Source organism: Panthera leo, chromosome C1 (assembly GCF_018350215.1).
Source record: "Panthera leo isolate Ple1 chromosome C1, P.leo_Ple1_pat1.1, whole genome shotgun sequence".
Taxonomy (NCBI): Eukaryota; Metazoa; Chordata; class Mammalia; order Carnivora; family Felidae; genus Panthera; species Panthera leo.
The window spans coordinates 204,781,997-204,799,707 of NC_056686.1; the positions used below are offsets into that span (position 1 = coordinate 204,781,997).

At 42.4% G+C, this 17,711-nt stretch overlaps 1 protein-coding gene across 2 annotated transcripts in view; it reads right to left on the reverse strand.

The window, feature by feature from the left end:
* PAX3 (paired box 3) overlaps nt 1-17,711 on the reverse strand; it is a 97,154-nt gene that overhangs the window by 14,759 nt on the left and 64,684 nt on the right. For both annotated transcript variants that reach the window (XM_042950280.1, XM_042950279.1), the window contains exons 5-7: nt 16,178-16,383; nt 5,726-5,891; nt 4,414-4,628 (exon numbers count right to left, since the gene is read on the reverse strand). In XM_042950280.1, the coding sequence (XP_042806214.1) occupies nt 4,414-4,628; nt 5,726-5,891; nt 16,178-16,383 (587 nt within the window). The remainder of the gene's footprint in view (nt 1-4,413; nt 4,629-5,725; nt 5,892-16,177; nt 16,384-17,711) is intronic.

A 17,711-nucleotide genomic window follows, 5' to 3' on the forward strand; every position in this document is an offset into this window, starting at 1 on the left:
AGGGGAATATGAAGGCAAACCCTCCATCTGTGAAGCTTTTGACCACGCCTGCAGGGAAATCGGGTCAAATATCGTCAGTGCCAGAGCCTATGGAAAACTTGCTAGGCTATGACGCTTCTTCAGCAAGCGAAATGTGTGTACTTTGTGTTTATACAAGAATAACAATTGGAAGAGAGAGAGATTTGGCTCTTAAGTCCGCCGGTAACTCACCCTGTCATTTAGATGACCGCGTTGCACTGGCCTCAGTTTTTCCATAAGAAAAATGGCCGTGTTCCTCAGCTATAGTTACTGATTTCCTCAGAACAAGATAAACTTGCCAACGATTAGGCGCTGCGCAGACCCTTTCGGCAACTCGAGGAAGGCTATGCCCAAAGTTCCTAAAAGTTTCTGTCAATATTCTGATATTTTGTTCAGATACGTGTCAGTCCACTGCTGCTCAAATCTGGCCAGCTGGACAAGTGTGACCTTCCCGAGTTGCTGCTTCACACCTGTCCCTCATGAGGCTGAGACCCTCCCCGAGAAAAGCACTGAGGACATTTAAGAAATACCATTTGGCTAATGGCTCCGATTCCAAGCTGCAGAGGAATCTTTGCTTGAGGGAGCAGACGTGTCGGAGGCTCCAAAAGAAACACACGCACACACGGAGAGACAACCTGCCCTTCTTTATGGTGGTGTCTATTAAGTTCTTGACAGGAAACTAGAAAGCCCATGCCATCACAGTTCGCACACATTCTAATTCGTGAGTTCCAAGTGTGAATGGCCAACACCACTAGAAAAAGAGTCAAATAAAATGGGCAAATTATTTTCAACATGTCAACCAGCCTCCACTGGAAAGATCTACAATGAACTGACTGTAATAACTCCAAAACCATTAGGCCCAATTCCATTTAAGTTAGTAGGTAGGGAAAGGCCTCTGATGAAACGTAGCGGTAGAAAGAAGAAAGCTATATACACTAGTATCTCAGTTATATATATATATATTTTTTTTTTTCAAAGTTTATTTATTTCCGAGAGAGTGTAAGCAGGGGAGGAACAGAGCGAGGGGGAGAGAGGATCCAAAGCGCGCTCCGCGCTGACAGCACAGAGCCCAACGCAGGGCTCGAACTCCCCAACCGCGGGATCATGCCCTGAGCCGAAGTCAGATGTGCAACTGACTGAGCCACCCAGGTGCCCCCAGTTATATGTTTCTTTAAAGGCGTAAGACTCAAAAAAGCTGGAAGGCAATATGCAAAAATATTAACAGTGTTGCCCAGGGGAGTTTTTTTTTTCCACTCTGAAGACACTCTTAAAAAAATGTTTTCCATTTTCTACAATAACCATGTAGTACCTTTATTATTGGGGGAAGTTAAAAGATTGGTAGACAAACTGAGTGAAGCTGAAAAACCATGTACAAAATGTACTAGCAAGAGTATCAGTTAACCTGAACCAAAAGTTTAGAAAATTTGTCTCTACTAAATGATTTTAAAATATGGCGAAAGCCCCCCCCCCCCCCCCGCCGCTGTTTTTCATGAAACCTGTTTCCTCTTTGCCCAACTGTGTACTCTCGTGGGGGAGATCCTACTACGGGCCAAGCCTCCCAGCTTCCAACCTCAAATCTCTCTATCTGGTGGTCTTCAGCAGGCCTCAAGTAAGCTCTCTGAGCCTCGGCTGATTTGTCTGCATATCAGATGGTCCAGAGAGAAGCAGGGGAAATGGAGGAGTAGGAGAGGAAGAGGAGACATGGAAGGATTAGTTCCATTTTGAATATCATATGATCTAACATGTTAATAAGCACTTCTATATAATAACTCAGAAGGCTGAAGACCCTTTCTCTTTGTTTAAGTTTATTTGTTTATTTTTGAAAGAGAGACAGACAGAGTGAGCAGGGGAGGGGCAGAGAGGTGGGGGGGGGGAGAGAGAGAACCCCAAGCGGGCTCCACGCTGTCGGCGTAGAGCCTGACGCAGGGTTCGAATTCATGAACCATGAGATCGTGACCTGCACTAAAACCAAGAGTCAGATGCCTAACTGACCGAGCCAACCAGGTGCCCCTAAAGACCCTTTCTTTACTCTCTTCTTTGGTTAATAGGTAATCCGGGCTGTTCAAAGTGGCCTCGTCTTCAAGTTTTCTTCACAATATTCCTAACAAAGCCAAACAACCAAGGCTTGGTCCTCCCCCCTTGCTTAAATAGAGGCGATCCCGAGAAGTGATGAATCCCAAAGCTATAGAAATCCAAGTTCTAATTTCCAATTCTCCTCCTCTGTTGTTTTTTAAATGTTTGGCATGATTCTGATCCACTCACCATCTTTTACTCCCCAACTCTGCCTGAAGAAATAAGGAGGAATTTCATCATGTATTATTTGTCCCTTTTCCAACTCACTGGGGATGTTGTAAGGACTAAAACAACATGGATTCCTCGTGGTAGTTTGAGGGGGAAATGTCTGGTTGAAATGCAAACTATCCTGAATATGTATGAAGTAATAGGTGAGAAAATTAACAGAATACGGAAGAGCATAGAAACGGAATACTGGAGGAGTTGCCTGTGGAATTTTCCATTGCTTGATATTGGAATGATTCCCACTCTACTGTCAACTCTGGAATCATACAATGAAAGATTAACAGTTTCAAGACTAAGTGCTAATAGCTCCAATTATATAATATAAAAAATATACTATACTGATTATAACATACAAGCTCATACGCTTAACACGAAGTCAGGAGTTTCACTTCTAGAATACAGATTTGTGTCATTCTTCCTGTTGCCGCTGAACAGGAAAGAAATGCCAAGGGAGTGCTGGGTCTCACCTTACAGAAGCAGTTAGGGTTATTGAGGGTTACTTTTATCAAAACATTCAACCAAACCGTGTTCAAAACAGCTCTGCTATGGCCCCAGACTACTGATGCTAAAAACCGCAGAGATAACTACTTCTGATGTAACTTCTCAACTGTGGAAGAAGCTTATACCCTCTAAATCTGGGCATTTTAAAGAGGAATCTACTAATCGAAGTCTATGATTTTCATGCAAAAGCACATTTACAAATGCCAGCACTTGGAAATTCAATGTATTAGAGTCCTGTAGGAAGCACGTTCATTGTTTTCATGTTGTTATTTTTCAGCCGAGGTTTAAAGCCACCTCTTATTTCTTATCCCAGGATGTGCTATAGGAATCTATGAAACTTAATTACATTGACTGTTACAAAAAAGGATTTATGAACTTTTGCCTTTAGGCAGAAATGTTTATTTCATTGCCTTTGCTATTCATTCTTTTCAACTCCGACGGCTTTGAACTTTTCAGCTGCTCAGAGTTATCACCCTCGTGCAGAGCCCAGGAACTGCACTCCCAACACACAAACCACAAGTTGAAGAAAACGAAGAAGGCGAAGATATATGAGTCGTTATTTTGGCCACCCTTTGTGCCATTAAAATCTCATTTTCTGCCTATTAGAATGCCCTCTTGGTGCTTAGGCAGCGGTGATAGTCGGTGATTAGTGTGTAATTGAGTATAATTGTCTTTTCACTTTTCATTTCTGTCATTCTGAGCTTCTCTCTGTTTTTCTCACCACCAAGAGGAAAAAGGGGGTGAAGAAAAGATAAAGCTGTTAAAACTCTCACTCTCCGCCCTGAAGAGATTCTCGATTGCAATTATAGATTGCAACCCCTTTGTGACATTTCTCCAAATTTAGTGGGCAGCTATCTTTGCCACCTGGGCCAAGAGCTCTCCTAATAAAATCAAGCGATCTGTATTTAAACTACTGCTAATAATGTCAACCTCACACAGATGCCACATGTAGGAAATTTATCCAACCCTCCAACATGCAATTACCAAGGCAATTTATTAATATGATCTCTGAAGAAAGGCTCACAGTCCAATGCAAATTAGAAAAACAATTACAACATTCAAATATCTATATATTCCCAAAGTCGCAGTAATTCTCCTAATCTGTGCGTTTATAACTCATTTATCCCAGAGTTCTGTAGTCATCAGCTGATCTCTCCCCACGCAATTTGTTTGCTTCCCCTCCGATCGCTTTATAAAAGCTTTGGTGTTTTCATATTGGGTGCTTTTGTTCACAACCGTATCAGCTGATCACGTACCTTTTGGAAAACAACAACAGCAACAACAAATGTGTGTGAGCTTCTGACCCAAAGCTCAGACCTAGGGGTGGAGCCAACCACTGCCTTGACAACTCGGTGTAAACACAGAATATCCACGATGACCTTAAAAATCACTTGGGTTTTAAGTCCAAGCTCCAACTTTTGATACGGGCCCGTAGGAAGGGTGGAGAGAAAGGAAACCAGAAAACTGAAATCATGTGGCTTGTAGAAAGAGTACATTATGGTTTAAATTTGGCAATTCATTATACGACCGCCTCGGGGAATTGACTGTTCGGTTCTAGTATACAGCAAATCGTCTGTCTGGAAACACGGGACTGACCTGAGGTGAAAGGCCATTGCCAATGGCGGGGTTCATGGGGTTGGAGGGCCCAGACGGAGGCACAAAGCTGTCTGTATAGCTGGAAAATCCATGCCTGGTGCTGGGGAGGCAGTAGGCAGTGTTGCCGTCTGGGTTCGAAGGAAGAGTGCTTTGGTGTACTGTGCTCGGAGGAAGAGGCTGAGGTCTGTGAACGGTGCTGCTGGGATCCGACACGGCTGCAAGGGAGAAGACTGTCAGCTCGGAGGCACCGGTGCAGGCCAGCAGAAGACGGTCACATCACCGAGCCACCAGCGGTATCTACCGCTCAGACCAAACAGTAATTTCAAACTGCATTCCACAACATGCGTATAGAGCCACTCATAACAGCCACAGCCACATCTCCGCACTTACGTGCAAGTACGTAACTGACGTCCATACTTTCCTGGCATACTCACCCAGAAAACGAGAGCAGAAATCACATTAACAATGATAACGAGCCTATTTTGGTAGCGAATGTTATTAATCAGGGTAAGGATTAACCAGTGTCAGAATCGCAAGGCTCACATTTCTTGTCAAATATTCTTTCTTTTTTTTTTTTTCATGTTTATTTATTTTTGAGAGAGAGAGAAAGAAAGAGAGGACCAGCAGGGGAGGGGCAGAGAGAGAGGGAGAGAGAGAGCATCCCAAGCAAGGTCTTTGCTACCAGCCTGGAGCCCAACGCAGGGCTCGAACTCACCAACGGTGAGCCAAGTTCAAGAGTCAGACGCTTACCGACCGAGCCACCCAGGTGCCCCCGGTCAAATGTACTTTCAAAGCACCTAAATATTCGTGTGGAACGTCTGCAGTTCTATCTTTCTTAATCCCAAGTAATTTATCACTTATCCCATTTACCTCTGTATGCCATCCAGCAGTGACTTTATCAAAGCTTACCTTCGCTCGATTACTATTGTTAGTAACCATCATAGGACTTTAGTTAACTGCAGACAAACGAAGTAAAGTTTGTACAAACGAAGTAAAACTTTAATAAAGCCAAAGCTAATCCCATATTGATTTAGGAGAGCTGTTTTGTTTGGTCTCATTGTTTTTGTTTTAAAATAATGAAATAGTATTACATTATAGCACGGTTCATCTAGAGAGATCCAAATAATGTCATAGAGCCAACTATGTTTCTGAAATGTGACAGGTACATGTAGGATCACCTGATACCATGCAATTAACCTACAAGTAGCAACAACGTCAGCATCGCCCCGGGTTCCCCTGGCTGTGTAAAACAAGCAGCAGAGAAAGCCTTGGGAGTTACGCTTCAACCCCCGGACTCCCCCTTCCTCCATACCTTGCGGAATAGCTGTGGGCTGGTAAGATGTCTCCGACAGCTGGTATGTTGGCAGAGTCGGCATGGCGGTGGGAGGGAACCCCCCCGGAATGAGATGGTTGAAGGCCATCAGTTGATTGGCCCCAGCTTGCTTCCTCCATCTTGCACGGCGGTTGCTAAACCAAACCTATGGATTTAATTTAAAATTTGAGGATTTCACTGATGAAATAATAGTACATTCTTAAAGAATTTTTCATGCTAAAACAGATGAAAGGCCCCTTACGGACGGGGCAAATAGACGCAAGAGCCCTCTACCTTCTGTGTTGTATTGTCAGGGGAGAAAGGAGAGTTCAATGTCAGGGGTCGGGAGAGGGGTTTCCAGGACCGACCATGGGCCCGCGGAGCCCCCACAAACCCCATGGCGACCATGGGCAGGGATGGCCGAGCATGACTGGGAACCACAGGAGCTCTCCACTGTCCCCATCAGCAACACCTACCCACCTCGATCTCTTTCCACATCGAAGCGAGGACACAAGCACCTCTCGGACCCGTACGTGACATATATCCTAATTAGGGCTTGCCTATCACGCTAACTTTGTATTTAATATTTTCATCAGTCTGACTTAGCGTTTCTATGTTATAAGCATAGCTCGTGATAATTGATTAAATGAAGCCATCTTACCATCTCTTTCAAAGCTGACACATTGTTCTGGTCCTAATGGAAATACATGCCAAAGAGGTAAGTATTTCAAGAAATGAAAGCATTTTATCTAAGAAGATCCCTTAAATAATTAGTTTATTATTTCTCTCAACAACAGCTTAAAGCACCTATACTACGCTATGCCAAGCACTATGATAACCACATATACTCAGAAAAACTTTGGTATAATATAGTAAAATGCCTTGAAAGAATTCAAAGTAAGTAGCCGGAGAAATGGCAACCATAGGGGTGAGAAATGTAACCATATACCCAAATGTTAAGCAACTGTGATACAAGGCTTTTAATGGGACCCATCATCTTGCTCAATTCTTACAGCTGCAGCTTCAAAGTGGAACCTTTTTTTAAAGTGTATTTATTTTTGAGGGCAGGAAGGGGCCGAGAGAGAGAAGGAGAGAGAAAATCCCAAGCAGGCTCTGCGCTCTCAGCACGGACCTGACGCAGGGTTCCAACTCACGAACCATGAGATCATGGACCAGAGCTGAAGTCACTTAACCAACTGCGCCAACCAGGCACCCCTTAAATGTGGAACTTTGGATGATTTGAGACAGTGTGTATGTGACGTTCCCTTAAAATTAGAGAGTATTTTGGGGCACCGGAGTGGCTCAGTCAGTTAAGCAGCCGACTCTTGGTTTCGGCTCGGGTTGTGATCTCCCGGATTCATGGGTTCGAGCCCCGCATCGGGCTCTGCGCTACCAGTGCGGAGCCTGCTTGGGATTCTCTCTCTCTCCCTCTCTCTCTGCCCCTCCCCCACTCTTACTGTCTCTGTCTCTCTGAAAATAAATGAATAAACTTTAAAAAATTAAAAAAAAAATTAGAGAGTATTTCTACCAACTAAAGATAGTCTAAGTCCTATATCAGAAGTTCGTTGAAAACTTCACATGGATAAAGTACTGTGCTTGGGGGTCAGAGGGAAAAAGGGATGAATAAAATGTCAGGATAAGCCAGAATTCCCTGCACTCCAGCAGCTTTCAGACTTGTCCTCTGGAATGCACAGAGCCCTTAAGGAAACCAAAATAATCACTCCCTGGAAGCAGAAGCTCCATATTTGGAAATGCAGAGAATCAGGGAGAGTTTGGAGTGGAGACGGAATTTGAATTCGTTTTAGAATATGGATATGATTTTAACAAAAGGTCACTCCTGATGGAGGTGATAATACAGGAGACCAGAGTGTCCAAGAAAAGGTAAGACCTGATTTCCTTACAGAGCAAAGCTAACAATTAGACAACTTAATTGTTGTTTTTTTTTTTTTTTTTAAGTTATGGAAACTTTTAAGAGTGGGGGGAAGAATTTCTCCATCTTGGAGCAAGAAAACCCAGTTTAACAAATACCTTGCCAAGGTATCTGCTTAAACTTTTGTGATTCACCCAAGTATTTGCCTGGAAAGGAGTCTGGTCTTCTCCTGGCATGTTGTAAGACACTGGTAAGGAAAGCTGTTTGAACTTCCGCAAAATACTAGCATTTAATACTCCTTAAGTTTCCAACAGGAAAAGAAGGTAAGTCAATATTTTCCCATGTTGATACATAATTGAATTAGAGTTTTACTTAACTTAATAAATTGCCACCTGGGATAATAGAACCATGAACAGCAAGCAGTCAATTTCAGGTTTGTATCAACTGTGTTTTCTCCCCGCAAAGCTAAGCATCTGTTATCATGACTCCCAGAAGTGCTTAGAACAAGCTGTTTGGGGCTGAAGGAGGCTGAGAGTAAGGAATGTGGGCTGTATTCAAGCCTGAGTGTATTGTACTATACCACACACGGTGGTCGTATTTTATATTACAAACCCTTCAGATTAATGAGTCACACTCAGCCCAGGTGAAGTGATCTCTGACACCTATGTGCACTGTAGGCTGGGAAGAGAGCTGAATTTTCAAAAGTTCACTCATTCGGACTAGCTATCCTCCCTTCTTCTGTTGAGATCGTTTATGAAGAACTGAGTCCGTACTTCCATTGTTATCAGAACATGCTCCCGACCTCTCTGTGCCAACTTCCTTCTGTAACCTTTAGATAAGTAAACCAAGTTTGATTTATCCAGTGGGTGGTGATGCCTGATCACTCCTTCAATCTCAACCTACTTTTGATCCAAGATCACTCTAACTCCTCCATAACCCACTGTTTTTTTACATGAAAAATGTCTTTGCTCAAACAAGAAATAATAAGAAACATCATGACTTCCTACAAATATCTTCAGGCATCCAAAAGACTAGGGATGTATGGTTTTTGGGGGTTTTCTTTTCATTTTTCCAAAATGATACAAATACTGAAGACACACTGAGTAAACCTACCAGGAGTTGTATTTAAAAGTTCTTAAAGTATTTACAATGCGGTATCTATTATACCTGCAACAAAAGATGACGAGAAATCATTTGGGGAAGCAAATCGTTACTGCAAAACAAACCTTCGACAGGAGGTTCAAGAGTTTGCCAGTGGAAGGAATTTAAATGATGTTTAAATTTAGGCTAAATAAATCCAGAGGGCTATTCCTGAGAGAACCAGAGATTACTAAGGACTGTCCTTCCTGTCTCTAGCCATTTAACCAGATTTTTTATTATCTTGCCATTGCCAGCCTTCTGCATTTCCTAAAACCAGCTGTATCTGCCAAAAGAAACATTAATATATATATTAACAATAATATATATAATTTTATATATAATATATTTTATATATAATTTTATAATTACATATATATATATCAGAAAGTAGTCCTTGCCTTCTTTCTACTTTGAAACTCATAAAAGACGTACCTACTGTTTTTAATAGGAAAAAAAGTGTCCTTGAAATAACCTTCATTTTCAATATCTAAACTGACCAAGCACAGGGATCCTGGGGTACTGTTATGACCCCATCTTTGACTGAAAGACATTCTCTTAGCGTTCAGAGGTCTTATGTTGTATCACTAACATTGTATTCAATATTGTATCACTAATTCCTAAACATCAATGATTCATCTACTAAATGAACTGGGTGAGTGCACAACACTGAATAACTTCATCTGAAACGGGTGGAATGCATTTATGACTCAGTTGTTACAATTACTAGAAACTGCTCTTTGTTCTGAAAAGAATAGCATGGGCAACAGAAACAAACTGGCCTCTGATGTTCCAAAGGAGAATATGGGTCTTGCATCAATTTCTTAGCCAGTAGGGCAGAAAGAGCAAGTTTTACAAAGTTGGCTACCTACGTGTTAAATGTAAGTCTATGATCTATAATTCAATGTAATCTCACCCTCCCCACACATTACCTGGCCTTCCACATAACACCTAACATGGTAAGGAAGTGGGGCAGGAGGCGTACGTTGGGTGATAACGATATTAGCTACAGCTAAATGCTGATAATTAACCTGTATAATACCACAGGGCATCAAAACCCTCCCTCAAAGCAAGTTTTTAATTCATCTGATGAACTGCCACCTGGTTCGTTTTCATCTGCCCCCGGATCTTTCCCTACTGGTCCCTCTACAGACCCCTTCCACAAAGCTGTATTCCTGCCTTTGGAAATGATCCTCAGACCCATTTCTGAGGTACTGTAATATCCAATGAATTTTTGAAGCAAAATTTAAATTGATTGAAAGATCCTCATCACATCATGATAACTATGGGAAAAAAAGATAATGATCCACAAAAAGAGAATAGGGTTTTCTTAAACTTTTCTCTTCTTGGGTCACATAAGTAACCAATTTGTCTAGACTTTCAACAATACAAGTTGAAGAAAGCTTTGTGTTTTAAAAGATACAATAATACCTTTTATTCGCCCAGGTTCAATGCAGACCGGGCAAAAATTGAATCCCATGCCCCCCACCTTGCTACCTCTGTGACCCTGAACAAATTGTTGACTATCTGTGGGCCTCTGCTTTCTCATCTTCTAAGTGGGAGAAACAAAAAGCTACTTCACAAGATTGTTGTGACAATTAAATAAGACACTACAATTAAAGCCCTTGAAAGAACACCTAGGAAGTATTTAGTGTTTAATAAAAGTTAGCTATTGGGGCGCCTGGGTGGCTCAGTCGGTTAAGCGTCCGACTTCGGCTCAGGTCATGATCTCACGGTTCGTGAGTTCGAGCCCCATATTGGGCTCTGTGCTGACAGCTCAGAGCCTGGAGCCTGCTTCTGATTCTGTGTCTCCCTCTCTCTCTGCCCCTCCCCTGCTCATGCTCTGTCTCTCTCTGTCTCTCAAAAATAAACAAATGTAAAAAATAATAATAATAATAAAAAAGTTAGCTATGAAGTATAAACATCACATTGCCGTCACTATCTTAGACACCCAAGAATTAAACCCTTGCTTTGTCTTCCCAGCTCTGTGGTCTACAGCCAAAGCCTTTTGTGCCCATGAGCAAACAGGAAAGTGCCCAAATAACACCTCAAATAATTGAAAGCCAGTTTGGCTTGAATGGAGACTTGGGTTAAATTTGCTTCCAAGTTTCATGGATTAGTGCTAATTATCCCATGGTGTAAGTCTAATTTTGCCCATCAAGAAATTACTGGTTCAGATTTTTGGTGTGGTTCTCAAAGGCAAGCTAACCTACATTATTCCAGATGGGTTATTTCAAATGTAATTGGAAAAATGGGGAGAGGATATAATACTTAATGCTTAGAAAGGGAATTCACAACATTTAAAATGCTTGATTAAACACAACATTCAGCGATGTGTAATGTGACAATGCCAACATAGTACTTTCCAAGTAGGTAAATTCAGGATAAGATGCAATATCCCTGGACCTTCTCACTCACTCCACACCCCCTCTCTTTCCACATCCCACTCTCCCAGTGCTGCTTTCCAGCTGTGACCACTGTACAGAGAACAGGTTGGGGGCGGGGGGAAGAATGGGTAAGGTTGACAAGGAGAAGCTCCAGGCTCTGAGGAATGTCAGAGGACCGTGAACACACAGAAAGGCAAATTCAACTGCATGCATCTTCATTCACCCCAAGAGCAAACTCCTGCTGAGAATTTCAGGGTGATGATATTTTTGCATCATTACGGAATTCAGGCCCAAATGTTCCATACCTATCGTAACTTCTGAACGACACAGATTTGCTGGGTGGCTTCAAATTCCCATTGGATCAAAAATACAAGAAAACACGTGTTTGGCGAGAATGTAGAGAAAAAGGAGCCCTCATGCACTATTGGTGGGAATGCAAACTGGTACGGCCACTGTGGAAAACACTATGGAGATTCCGTGAAAACTTAAAAATAAAACTATCATATGATCCAGTAATTCTACTACTGGATATTTACCCAAAGAATATGAAAACACTAATTCAAAAAGCTATATACTGCTAGGAATTTACCCAAGGGATACAGGAGTACTGATGCATAGGGGCACTTGTACCCCAGTGTTTATAGCAGCACTCTCAACAATAGCCAAATTGTGGAAAGAGCCTAAATGTCCATCAACTGATGAATGGATAAAGAAATTGTGGTTTATATACACAATGGAATACTACGTGGCAATGAGAAAGAATGAAATATGGCCTTTTGTAGCAACGTGGATGGAACTGGAGAGTGTGATGCTAAGTGAAATGAGCCATACAGAGAAAGACAGATACCATATGGTTTCACTCTTATGTGGATCCTGAGAAACTTAACAGAAACCCATGGGGGAGGGGAAGGAAAAAAAAAAAAAAAGAGGTTAGAGTGGGAGAGAGCCAAAGCATAAGAGACTCTTAAAAACTGAGAACAAACTGAGGGTTGATGGGGGGTGGGAGGGAGGGCAGGGTGGGAGGGAGGGCAGGGTGGGTGATGGGTATTGAGGAGGGCACATTTTGGGATGAGCACTGGGTGTTGTATGGAAACCAATTTGACAATAAATTTCATATATTGGAAAAAAAAAAGAAGAAAATTAAAAAAAAAGCTATATTCACCTTTATGTTTACTGCAGCATTATTTACCATAGCCAAATTATGGAACCAGCCTACATGTCCATCGATAGATGAATGGATAAAGAAGATGTGATATATATATAGATAGATATACATATACATATACATATATACATACATACATACATACATACATACAATGGACTCAGCCATAAAAACAAATGAAATCTTTCCATTTGCAACAACATGGATGGATCTAGAAGTTATAATGCTAAGTGAAATCAGTCAGAGAAAGACAAATACCATATGATTTCACTCATGTGAAAACTGAGAAATAAAATAAAGAAAAAAGAGATGAACCAAACACCGGACTCTTAACTATAGAGAACAAACTGATGGTTACCAGAGGGGAGGTGAGTGGCGGATGGATGAAATAGGTGAAAGGGATTATGAGGACACTTATTGTGATGAGCACTGAATAACGTATAAAAATGTTGAATTTCACTATATTGTACACCTGAAACTAATACATCATTGTGTGCTAACTATACTGAAATTAAAATCAATCAATCAGTCACTCAGTGCCTATTAGATTTCCCTGAGAATCTCAAATTACTGATGAGAAATCATGCATCCTAGATATTTAGTTATTTACTTATTTTATTTTAGAAGGAGAGCAAGAGAGGGCAGGGGAGAGGGGCAGAGGGAGACAAGAGAGTGAATCTAAAGCAGGCTTCATGCGCAGTGTGGAGTCCAACACAGGGCTTGATCCCACGATCCCAGGATCATGAACTGAGCCCAAATCAAGTTGGATGCTCAATTAACTGAGCCACTCGGGTGCCCCTTAGTTATTTTTAATCGGGGGATGGGAGAGGGGAAGATGACATTTGAGAATATGACAAAGTCAGGGACCCCTCTCTGGTTAACGCTTGTGTATACGCACACACACACACACACACACACACACACACACACACAGAGGCAGAGGCAAAGGCACAAAATTGTGTGTGCAAATCTCAAGTCCCCTAGATTTCTTGAAGTTCTTCCATGATTATCCTGGTCATCTGTGGACCCAAACTGAGATCATCTGATCTAACCTATCCCATATTTTAAAACAAAACAAAACAACAACCACGACGACGACAACAAAAAACTGAAGCCAGGAGGATTACAGCAGAATCAAGTGACTTCCTCAACAAAACACGTTTGGCAAGCTGAGACCAAAACCCACATCTTGTGACTCCTAATTAAATGCTGTTTCCTCCAACAGCTTCCTTTGCTGTCTTCCATTATCCTGGTGGGAAAAGTGATACTTCTCTGCTTTGTGGAGTTCTCAGATGGAATATTTACCAAAACTTTTGCACATCATAAATATTTGCATTCTTCCCCACAAAACGAATGCTTCCCATTATTTGCATAATGATACCCAGGAGGGGAATTGGGCAAATCAGTCTTTGGTGTACAGTAATTCTTAGATTGTGTACTCAGATTCAGTTGTGATAAACACAACATAGCTACTGTCTAAACAAATTTTTATGAAATACTGACAAACGCCTAAGTTATTATACGTTAATGCCATCTGTACCCAGAAGACTTTAGAAATATTTTACTCAGGGGAAAAAAATAGAATGTAGACTTGTTTGGAGGTGGGGAGGGGGGGGTTCGTTTGGTGTTTGGTTTTCCCAGGTGCCCCAAATTAAACTAACTCACACTTTCTGGCTATCACTCAAACTGAGTTGACTTTGCTACTGCTTTCCCAGATCCTTCTAAAAACTAAAGGATTTTGTTCTGGCATTTTAATCAGTGATTAACTACTCCCTTCTTTTTCCTGCTGTGTTAAGTAAAAGATCCATATGCCGGGTGTTGTAGGGAATTTGTTAGGCTGTAGATCATAGCTGTGGTGCAAGACATGATGTGTCTCAAGGGAACTAATGAAGCTATAAGGAATGTAAAGAGTCACCGGGTTAAAGCCACATTAGGACAGCTGTTAGGTTAATGAGGGCCCTGCTTTGGAGAGGAGGTCACTGTATAGAAAAATATGAACCACTCTTTATTGGTTTGATCCCATGTCCTCTGCAAGTTAATGGGCCTTTCTCACTCTCCTCTGACATTCACTGAGCCAGATGTGAATGCAGGGCACTGCGCAAATTGCAAGGGCTTGAGATTCATTCTGTCCCCCGTCCTTGTTTTTGGCAAAGGCAGGAACGAGGTACAACAACACTGAACATTCTTTTAGTTTCCCGTCACTCTCTTTGTCTGATTTCTTTAAACTCCGGGCTTATTTTTTGACTCCGAGTTCAGAGCTGTCTTCTGTCTGTCTAAAGGACAGACTCGGGATGTGGGCTTGACCAACAGGGAGTACAGGGACCAAATCCTGGAATCTAGTGGGCACTCAATAAAAGTTTGCTGGAAGAATAGAGATAGGAATGGATCTGACTTCAGATTTAAATCAGGTCATCACAGAACTATAATAAAACAATTAGATTTGAGGTATATCATATTTGTAACACTGTTATATGTAATATCAGAATGCATACACTACATATATAATACAGTATTTATGTACACATATTATCATAATTTGTGGTTAGTGGTGGTCATTTCTGGAGAGGAACACTGTATCCCAATGTAACAGGTAGAGAGATTCAATAGTTCCAGCTGTAAAACATTTGCACCGTAACACCTCCCCAAATCTGTGGCCCTTCTCTTCACTCACCCTTCCATCCACGTCCTGCTTACACAATCGGGTGCCTACATTCCAGCTCTGGATACCTTTGGCCACCGTCCTTTCCCTTCCACTCCCATGGCCACTGACCCATTTCATGCCCACGGCTTCCACTGCCTATCACATCAACTGTGAGAGCCTTCCCCTGAAACCCAAGCCCTCCACAGGATGTCCTCAGCCTAGATGTCCAACTATATTCCTCCCTGCCCCCTCTTACCTCTCCCTAGCCTCCAGCCACATTGAACAACTCACTGTGCCTTCAACATGAATGGAAATGAAATGTCACCAGGTCTGTAACTCGTGTGTTGACTCACGTTGTACTCGCCCCACCCTCCCTGACCAGTGAATTTCTCTGTAGCTTCGAAAGTTCATCTTAAATCGGCCTTCTTCGTGAGCCTCTCCTGTTACTCCAGCAAGATCTCATTCTTTCCTCTTCTTAACTCTCACTGCACTCTTTCTGTCTTAGGGTACTTATTATATCTGGTTTTTTATTATTATTATTTGTGCTGACTTCATTAACCATATTAGACTGCAGCTCCTTGAGCGATTTCTCTTAATCCCTCTTAGCGTTCCTTCACTTTGTTAGCACTATGATACACGGAAAGCCAAGTTGAATGAGACAGTTCTTCTGACGAGGCTTTGTAGCCTGGAAGAGGCTATTTCTGAACAAGTCTGTAACAGGAGAGGTAATCAGCTGCGTATGAGATGCATTGATCAATCTAGAGACCAGATCGACTGACCAGTTCACTGCTGAGTCTCCAACCTCATTTTGACTATGAAAGTCAAGTCGCCAGGAAGAACACAGCATTTCCAGATGAGGCAACTTAACCAGAGAGAGGGGTGCCTGGGTGGCTCGGTCGGTTAAGCATCTGGCTCTCGGTTTTGGCTCAGGTCGTGGTCTCACGGTTTGTGAGTTCAAGCCCCTCATTGGGCTCTCTGCTGACCGCACAGAGCCTACTTGCGATTCTCTCTCTCCCTCTCTCTCTGCCCCTTCCCTGCTCTCTCTCTCTCCTCTCAAAATAAACAAATAAACGTTTTTAAAAAGGCACTAGAGAGAAAGGTGGGACCTTTATACTACTAAAGGCTACAGTTCACAATGAAGTGCCTTCGCTAACATATTTATTTTCTTGGTTTCAAATCTGCTTTAGATGAGAGGACACTTTTTTGTTTCCTGTCCGGATTTAATCAGGACGTGGCTGTCCGGAGTCAGTACCTGCACTCGGGCCTCCGTGAGCTTCGCCCTCTGTGCCAGCTCCTCCCTGGTATAAATGTCAGGGTAGTGGGTTCTCTCGAAAGCTCTTTCCAGTTCTTCAAGCTGTTCTGCTGTGAAGGTGGTTCGGCTCCTGCGTTGTTTTCTCTTCAGGGGCAAATCTGGTTCGGAGTCAATGTCGGAGCCTTCATCCGATTGGGGTGCTGAGGCTAAAGGCACAAGAGAGAGAAGGTGATAAAATGGGGGTCAAAAAACAAGGGTGACCAAGCCTTAAAGATTCAAATCCTAACGTCCATTCCCAATGTCTTCCCTGGGACACCAAGCCCCTCTCTGCAATATTATATTATTAAATGATACCTCCTCCCCTATTTTGTCTCCAGGCCCCCCAGGCAGAAATCATTGTTCTCTGCATCTGTCAGTCGTGGTCCATTATGAGATCTTAGCAAACAGGGACAGGCATTCTTTCACTTTTAGGGCCCTTGTCCTTAACACTTAATGGGTACTCCATCTGTGTTTGATGAATGAATCATTTAATTTGGTTCCAAATTAACTCTCTCCAACTTTTACATGAGGAAATCTGTTTATTTTTTTTTCAACGTTTTTTTTTTTTTTTTTTTTTTTTATTTATTTTTGGGACAGAGAGAGACAGAGCATGAACGGGGGAGGGGCAGAGAGAGAGGGAGACACAGAATCGGAAACAGGCTCCAGGCTCCGAGCCATCAGCCCAGAGCCTGACGCGGGGCTCGAACTCACGGACCGCGAGATCGTGACCTGGCTGAAGTCGGACGCTTAACCGACTGCGCCACCCAGGCGCCCCATGAGGAAATCTGTTTAAAACGGTGGTTCTTTAGAAAAAAAAATTCCAGGGGTGCCTGGGTGGCTCAGTCGGTTAAGTGTCCGACTTCAGCTCAGGTCACGATCTCGCGGTCCGTGAGTTCGAGCCCCGCGTCGGGCTCTGGGCTGATGGCTCAGAGCCTGGAGCCTGCTTCCGATTCTGTGTCTCCCTCTCTCTCTGCCCCTCCCCCGTTCATGCTCTCTCTCTGTCTCAAAAATAAATAAACGTTTAAAAAAAAAATTTAAGAAAAGAAAAAAATTCCAAAACTAATGTAGTATCTAAAAAGCCAATAATAGTGAACTGTTACAGGATCCCAACAAATTTATAGACTCTACCGCTCCTATGGAAGAAATCATACTTATAGTTAGTATCTTATTACCAGATACTGAGAAATATTTAAGAAGAGTTTAGATACTGTTGATGTAAACCTCCTGAACTAACTCCAGAAAAAGCAGGCATAGTCTAGTGACCTGTCCCTACACCAAAAGTTCAAAGCCTGGGTCTCTGCTGAATGGCAAGCAGCCGCCCAGAGGCTGTCGCCTCATTTGAGGAACATGGTGAAAAATTAAAATACGAGTGCCTGTGTTCAAAAATTATCGCAATTGTGAGATGGCCACAACAGAGCATAAAAAGCAAACACAGAACCCTTCTGAGCATGGGGCCATGAGTAGGCGACTGCATAGTTCACATGTCCCTGAAGCC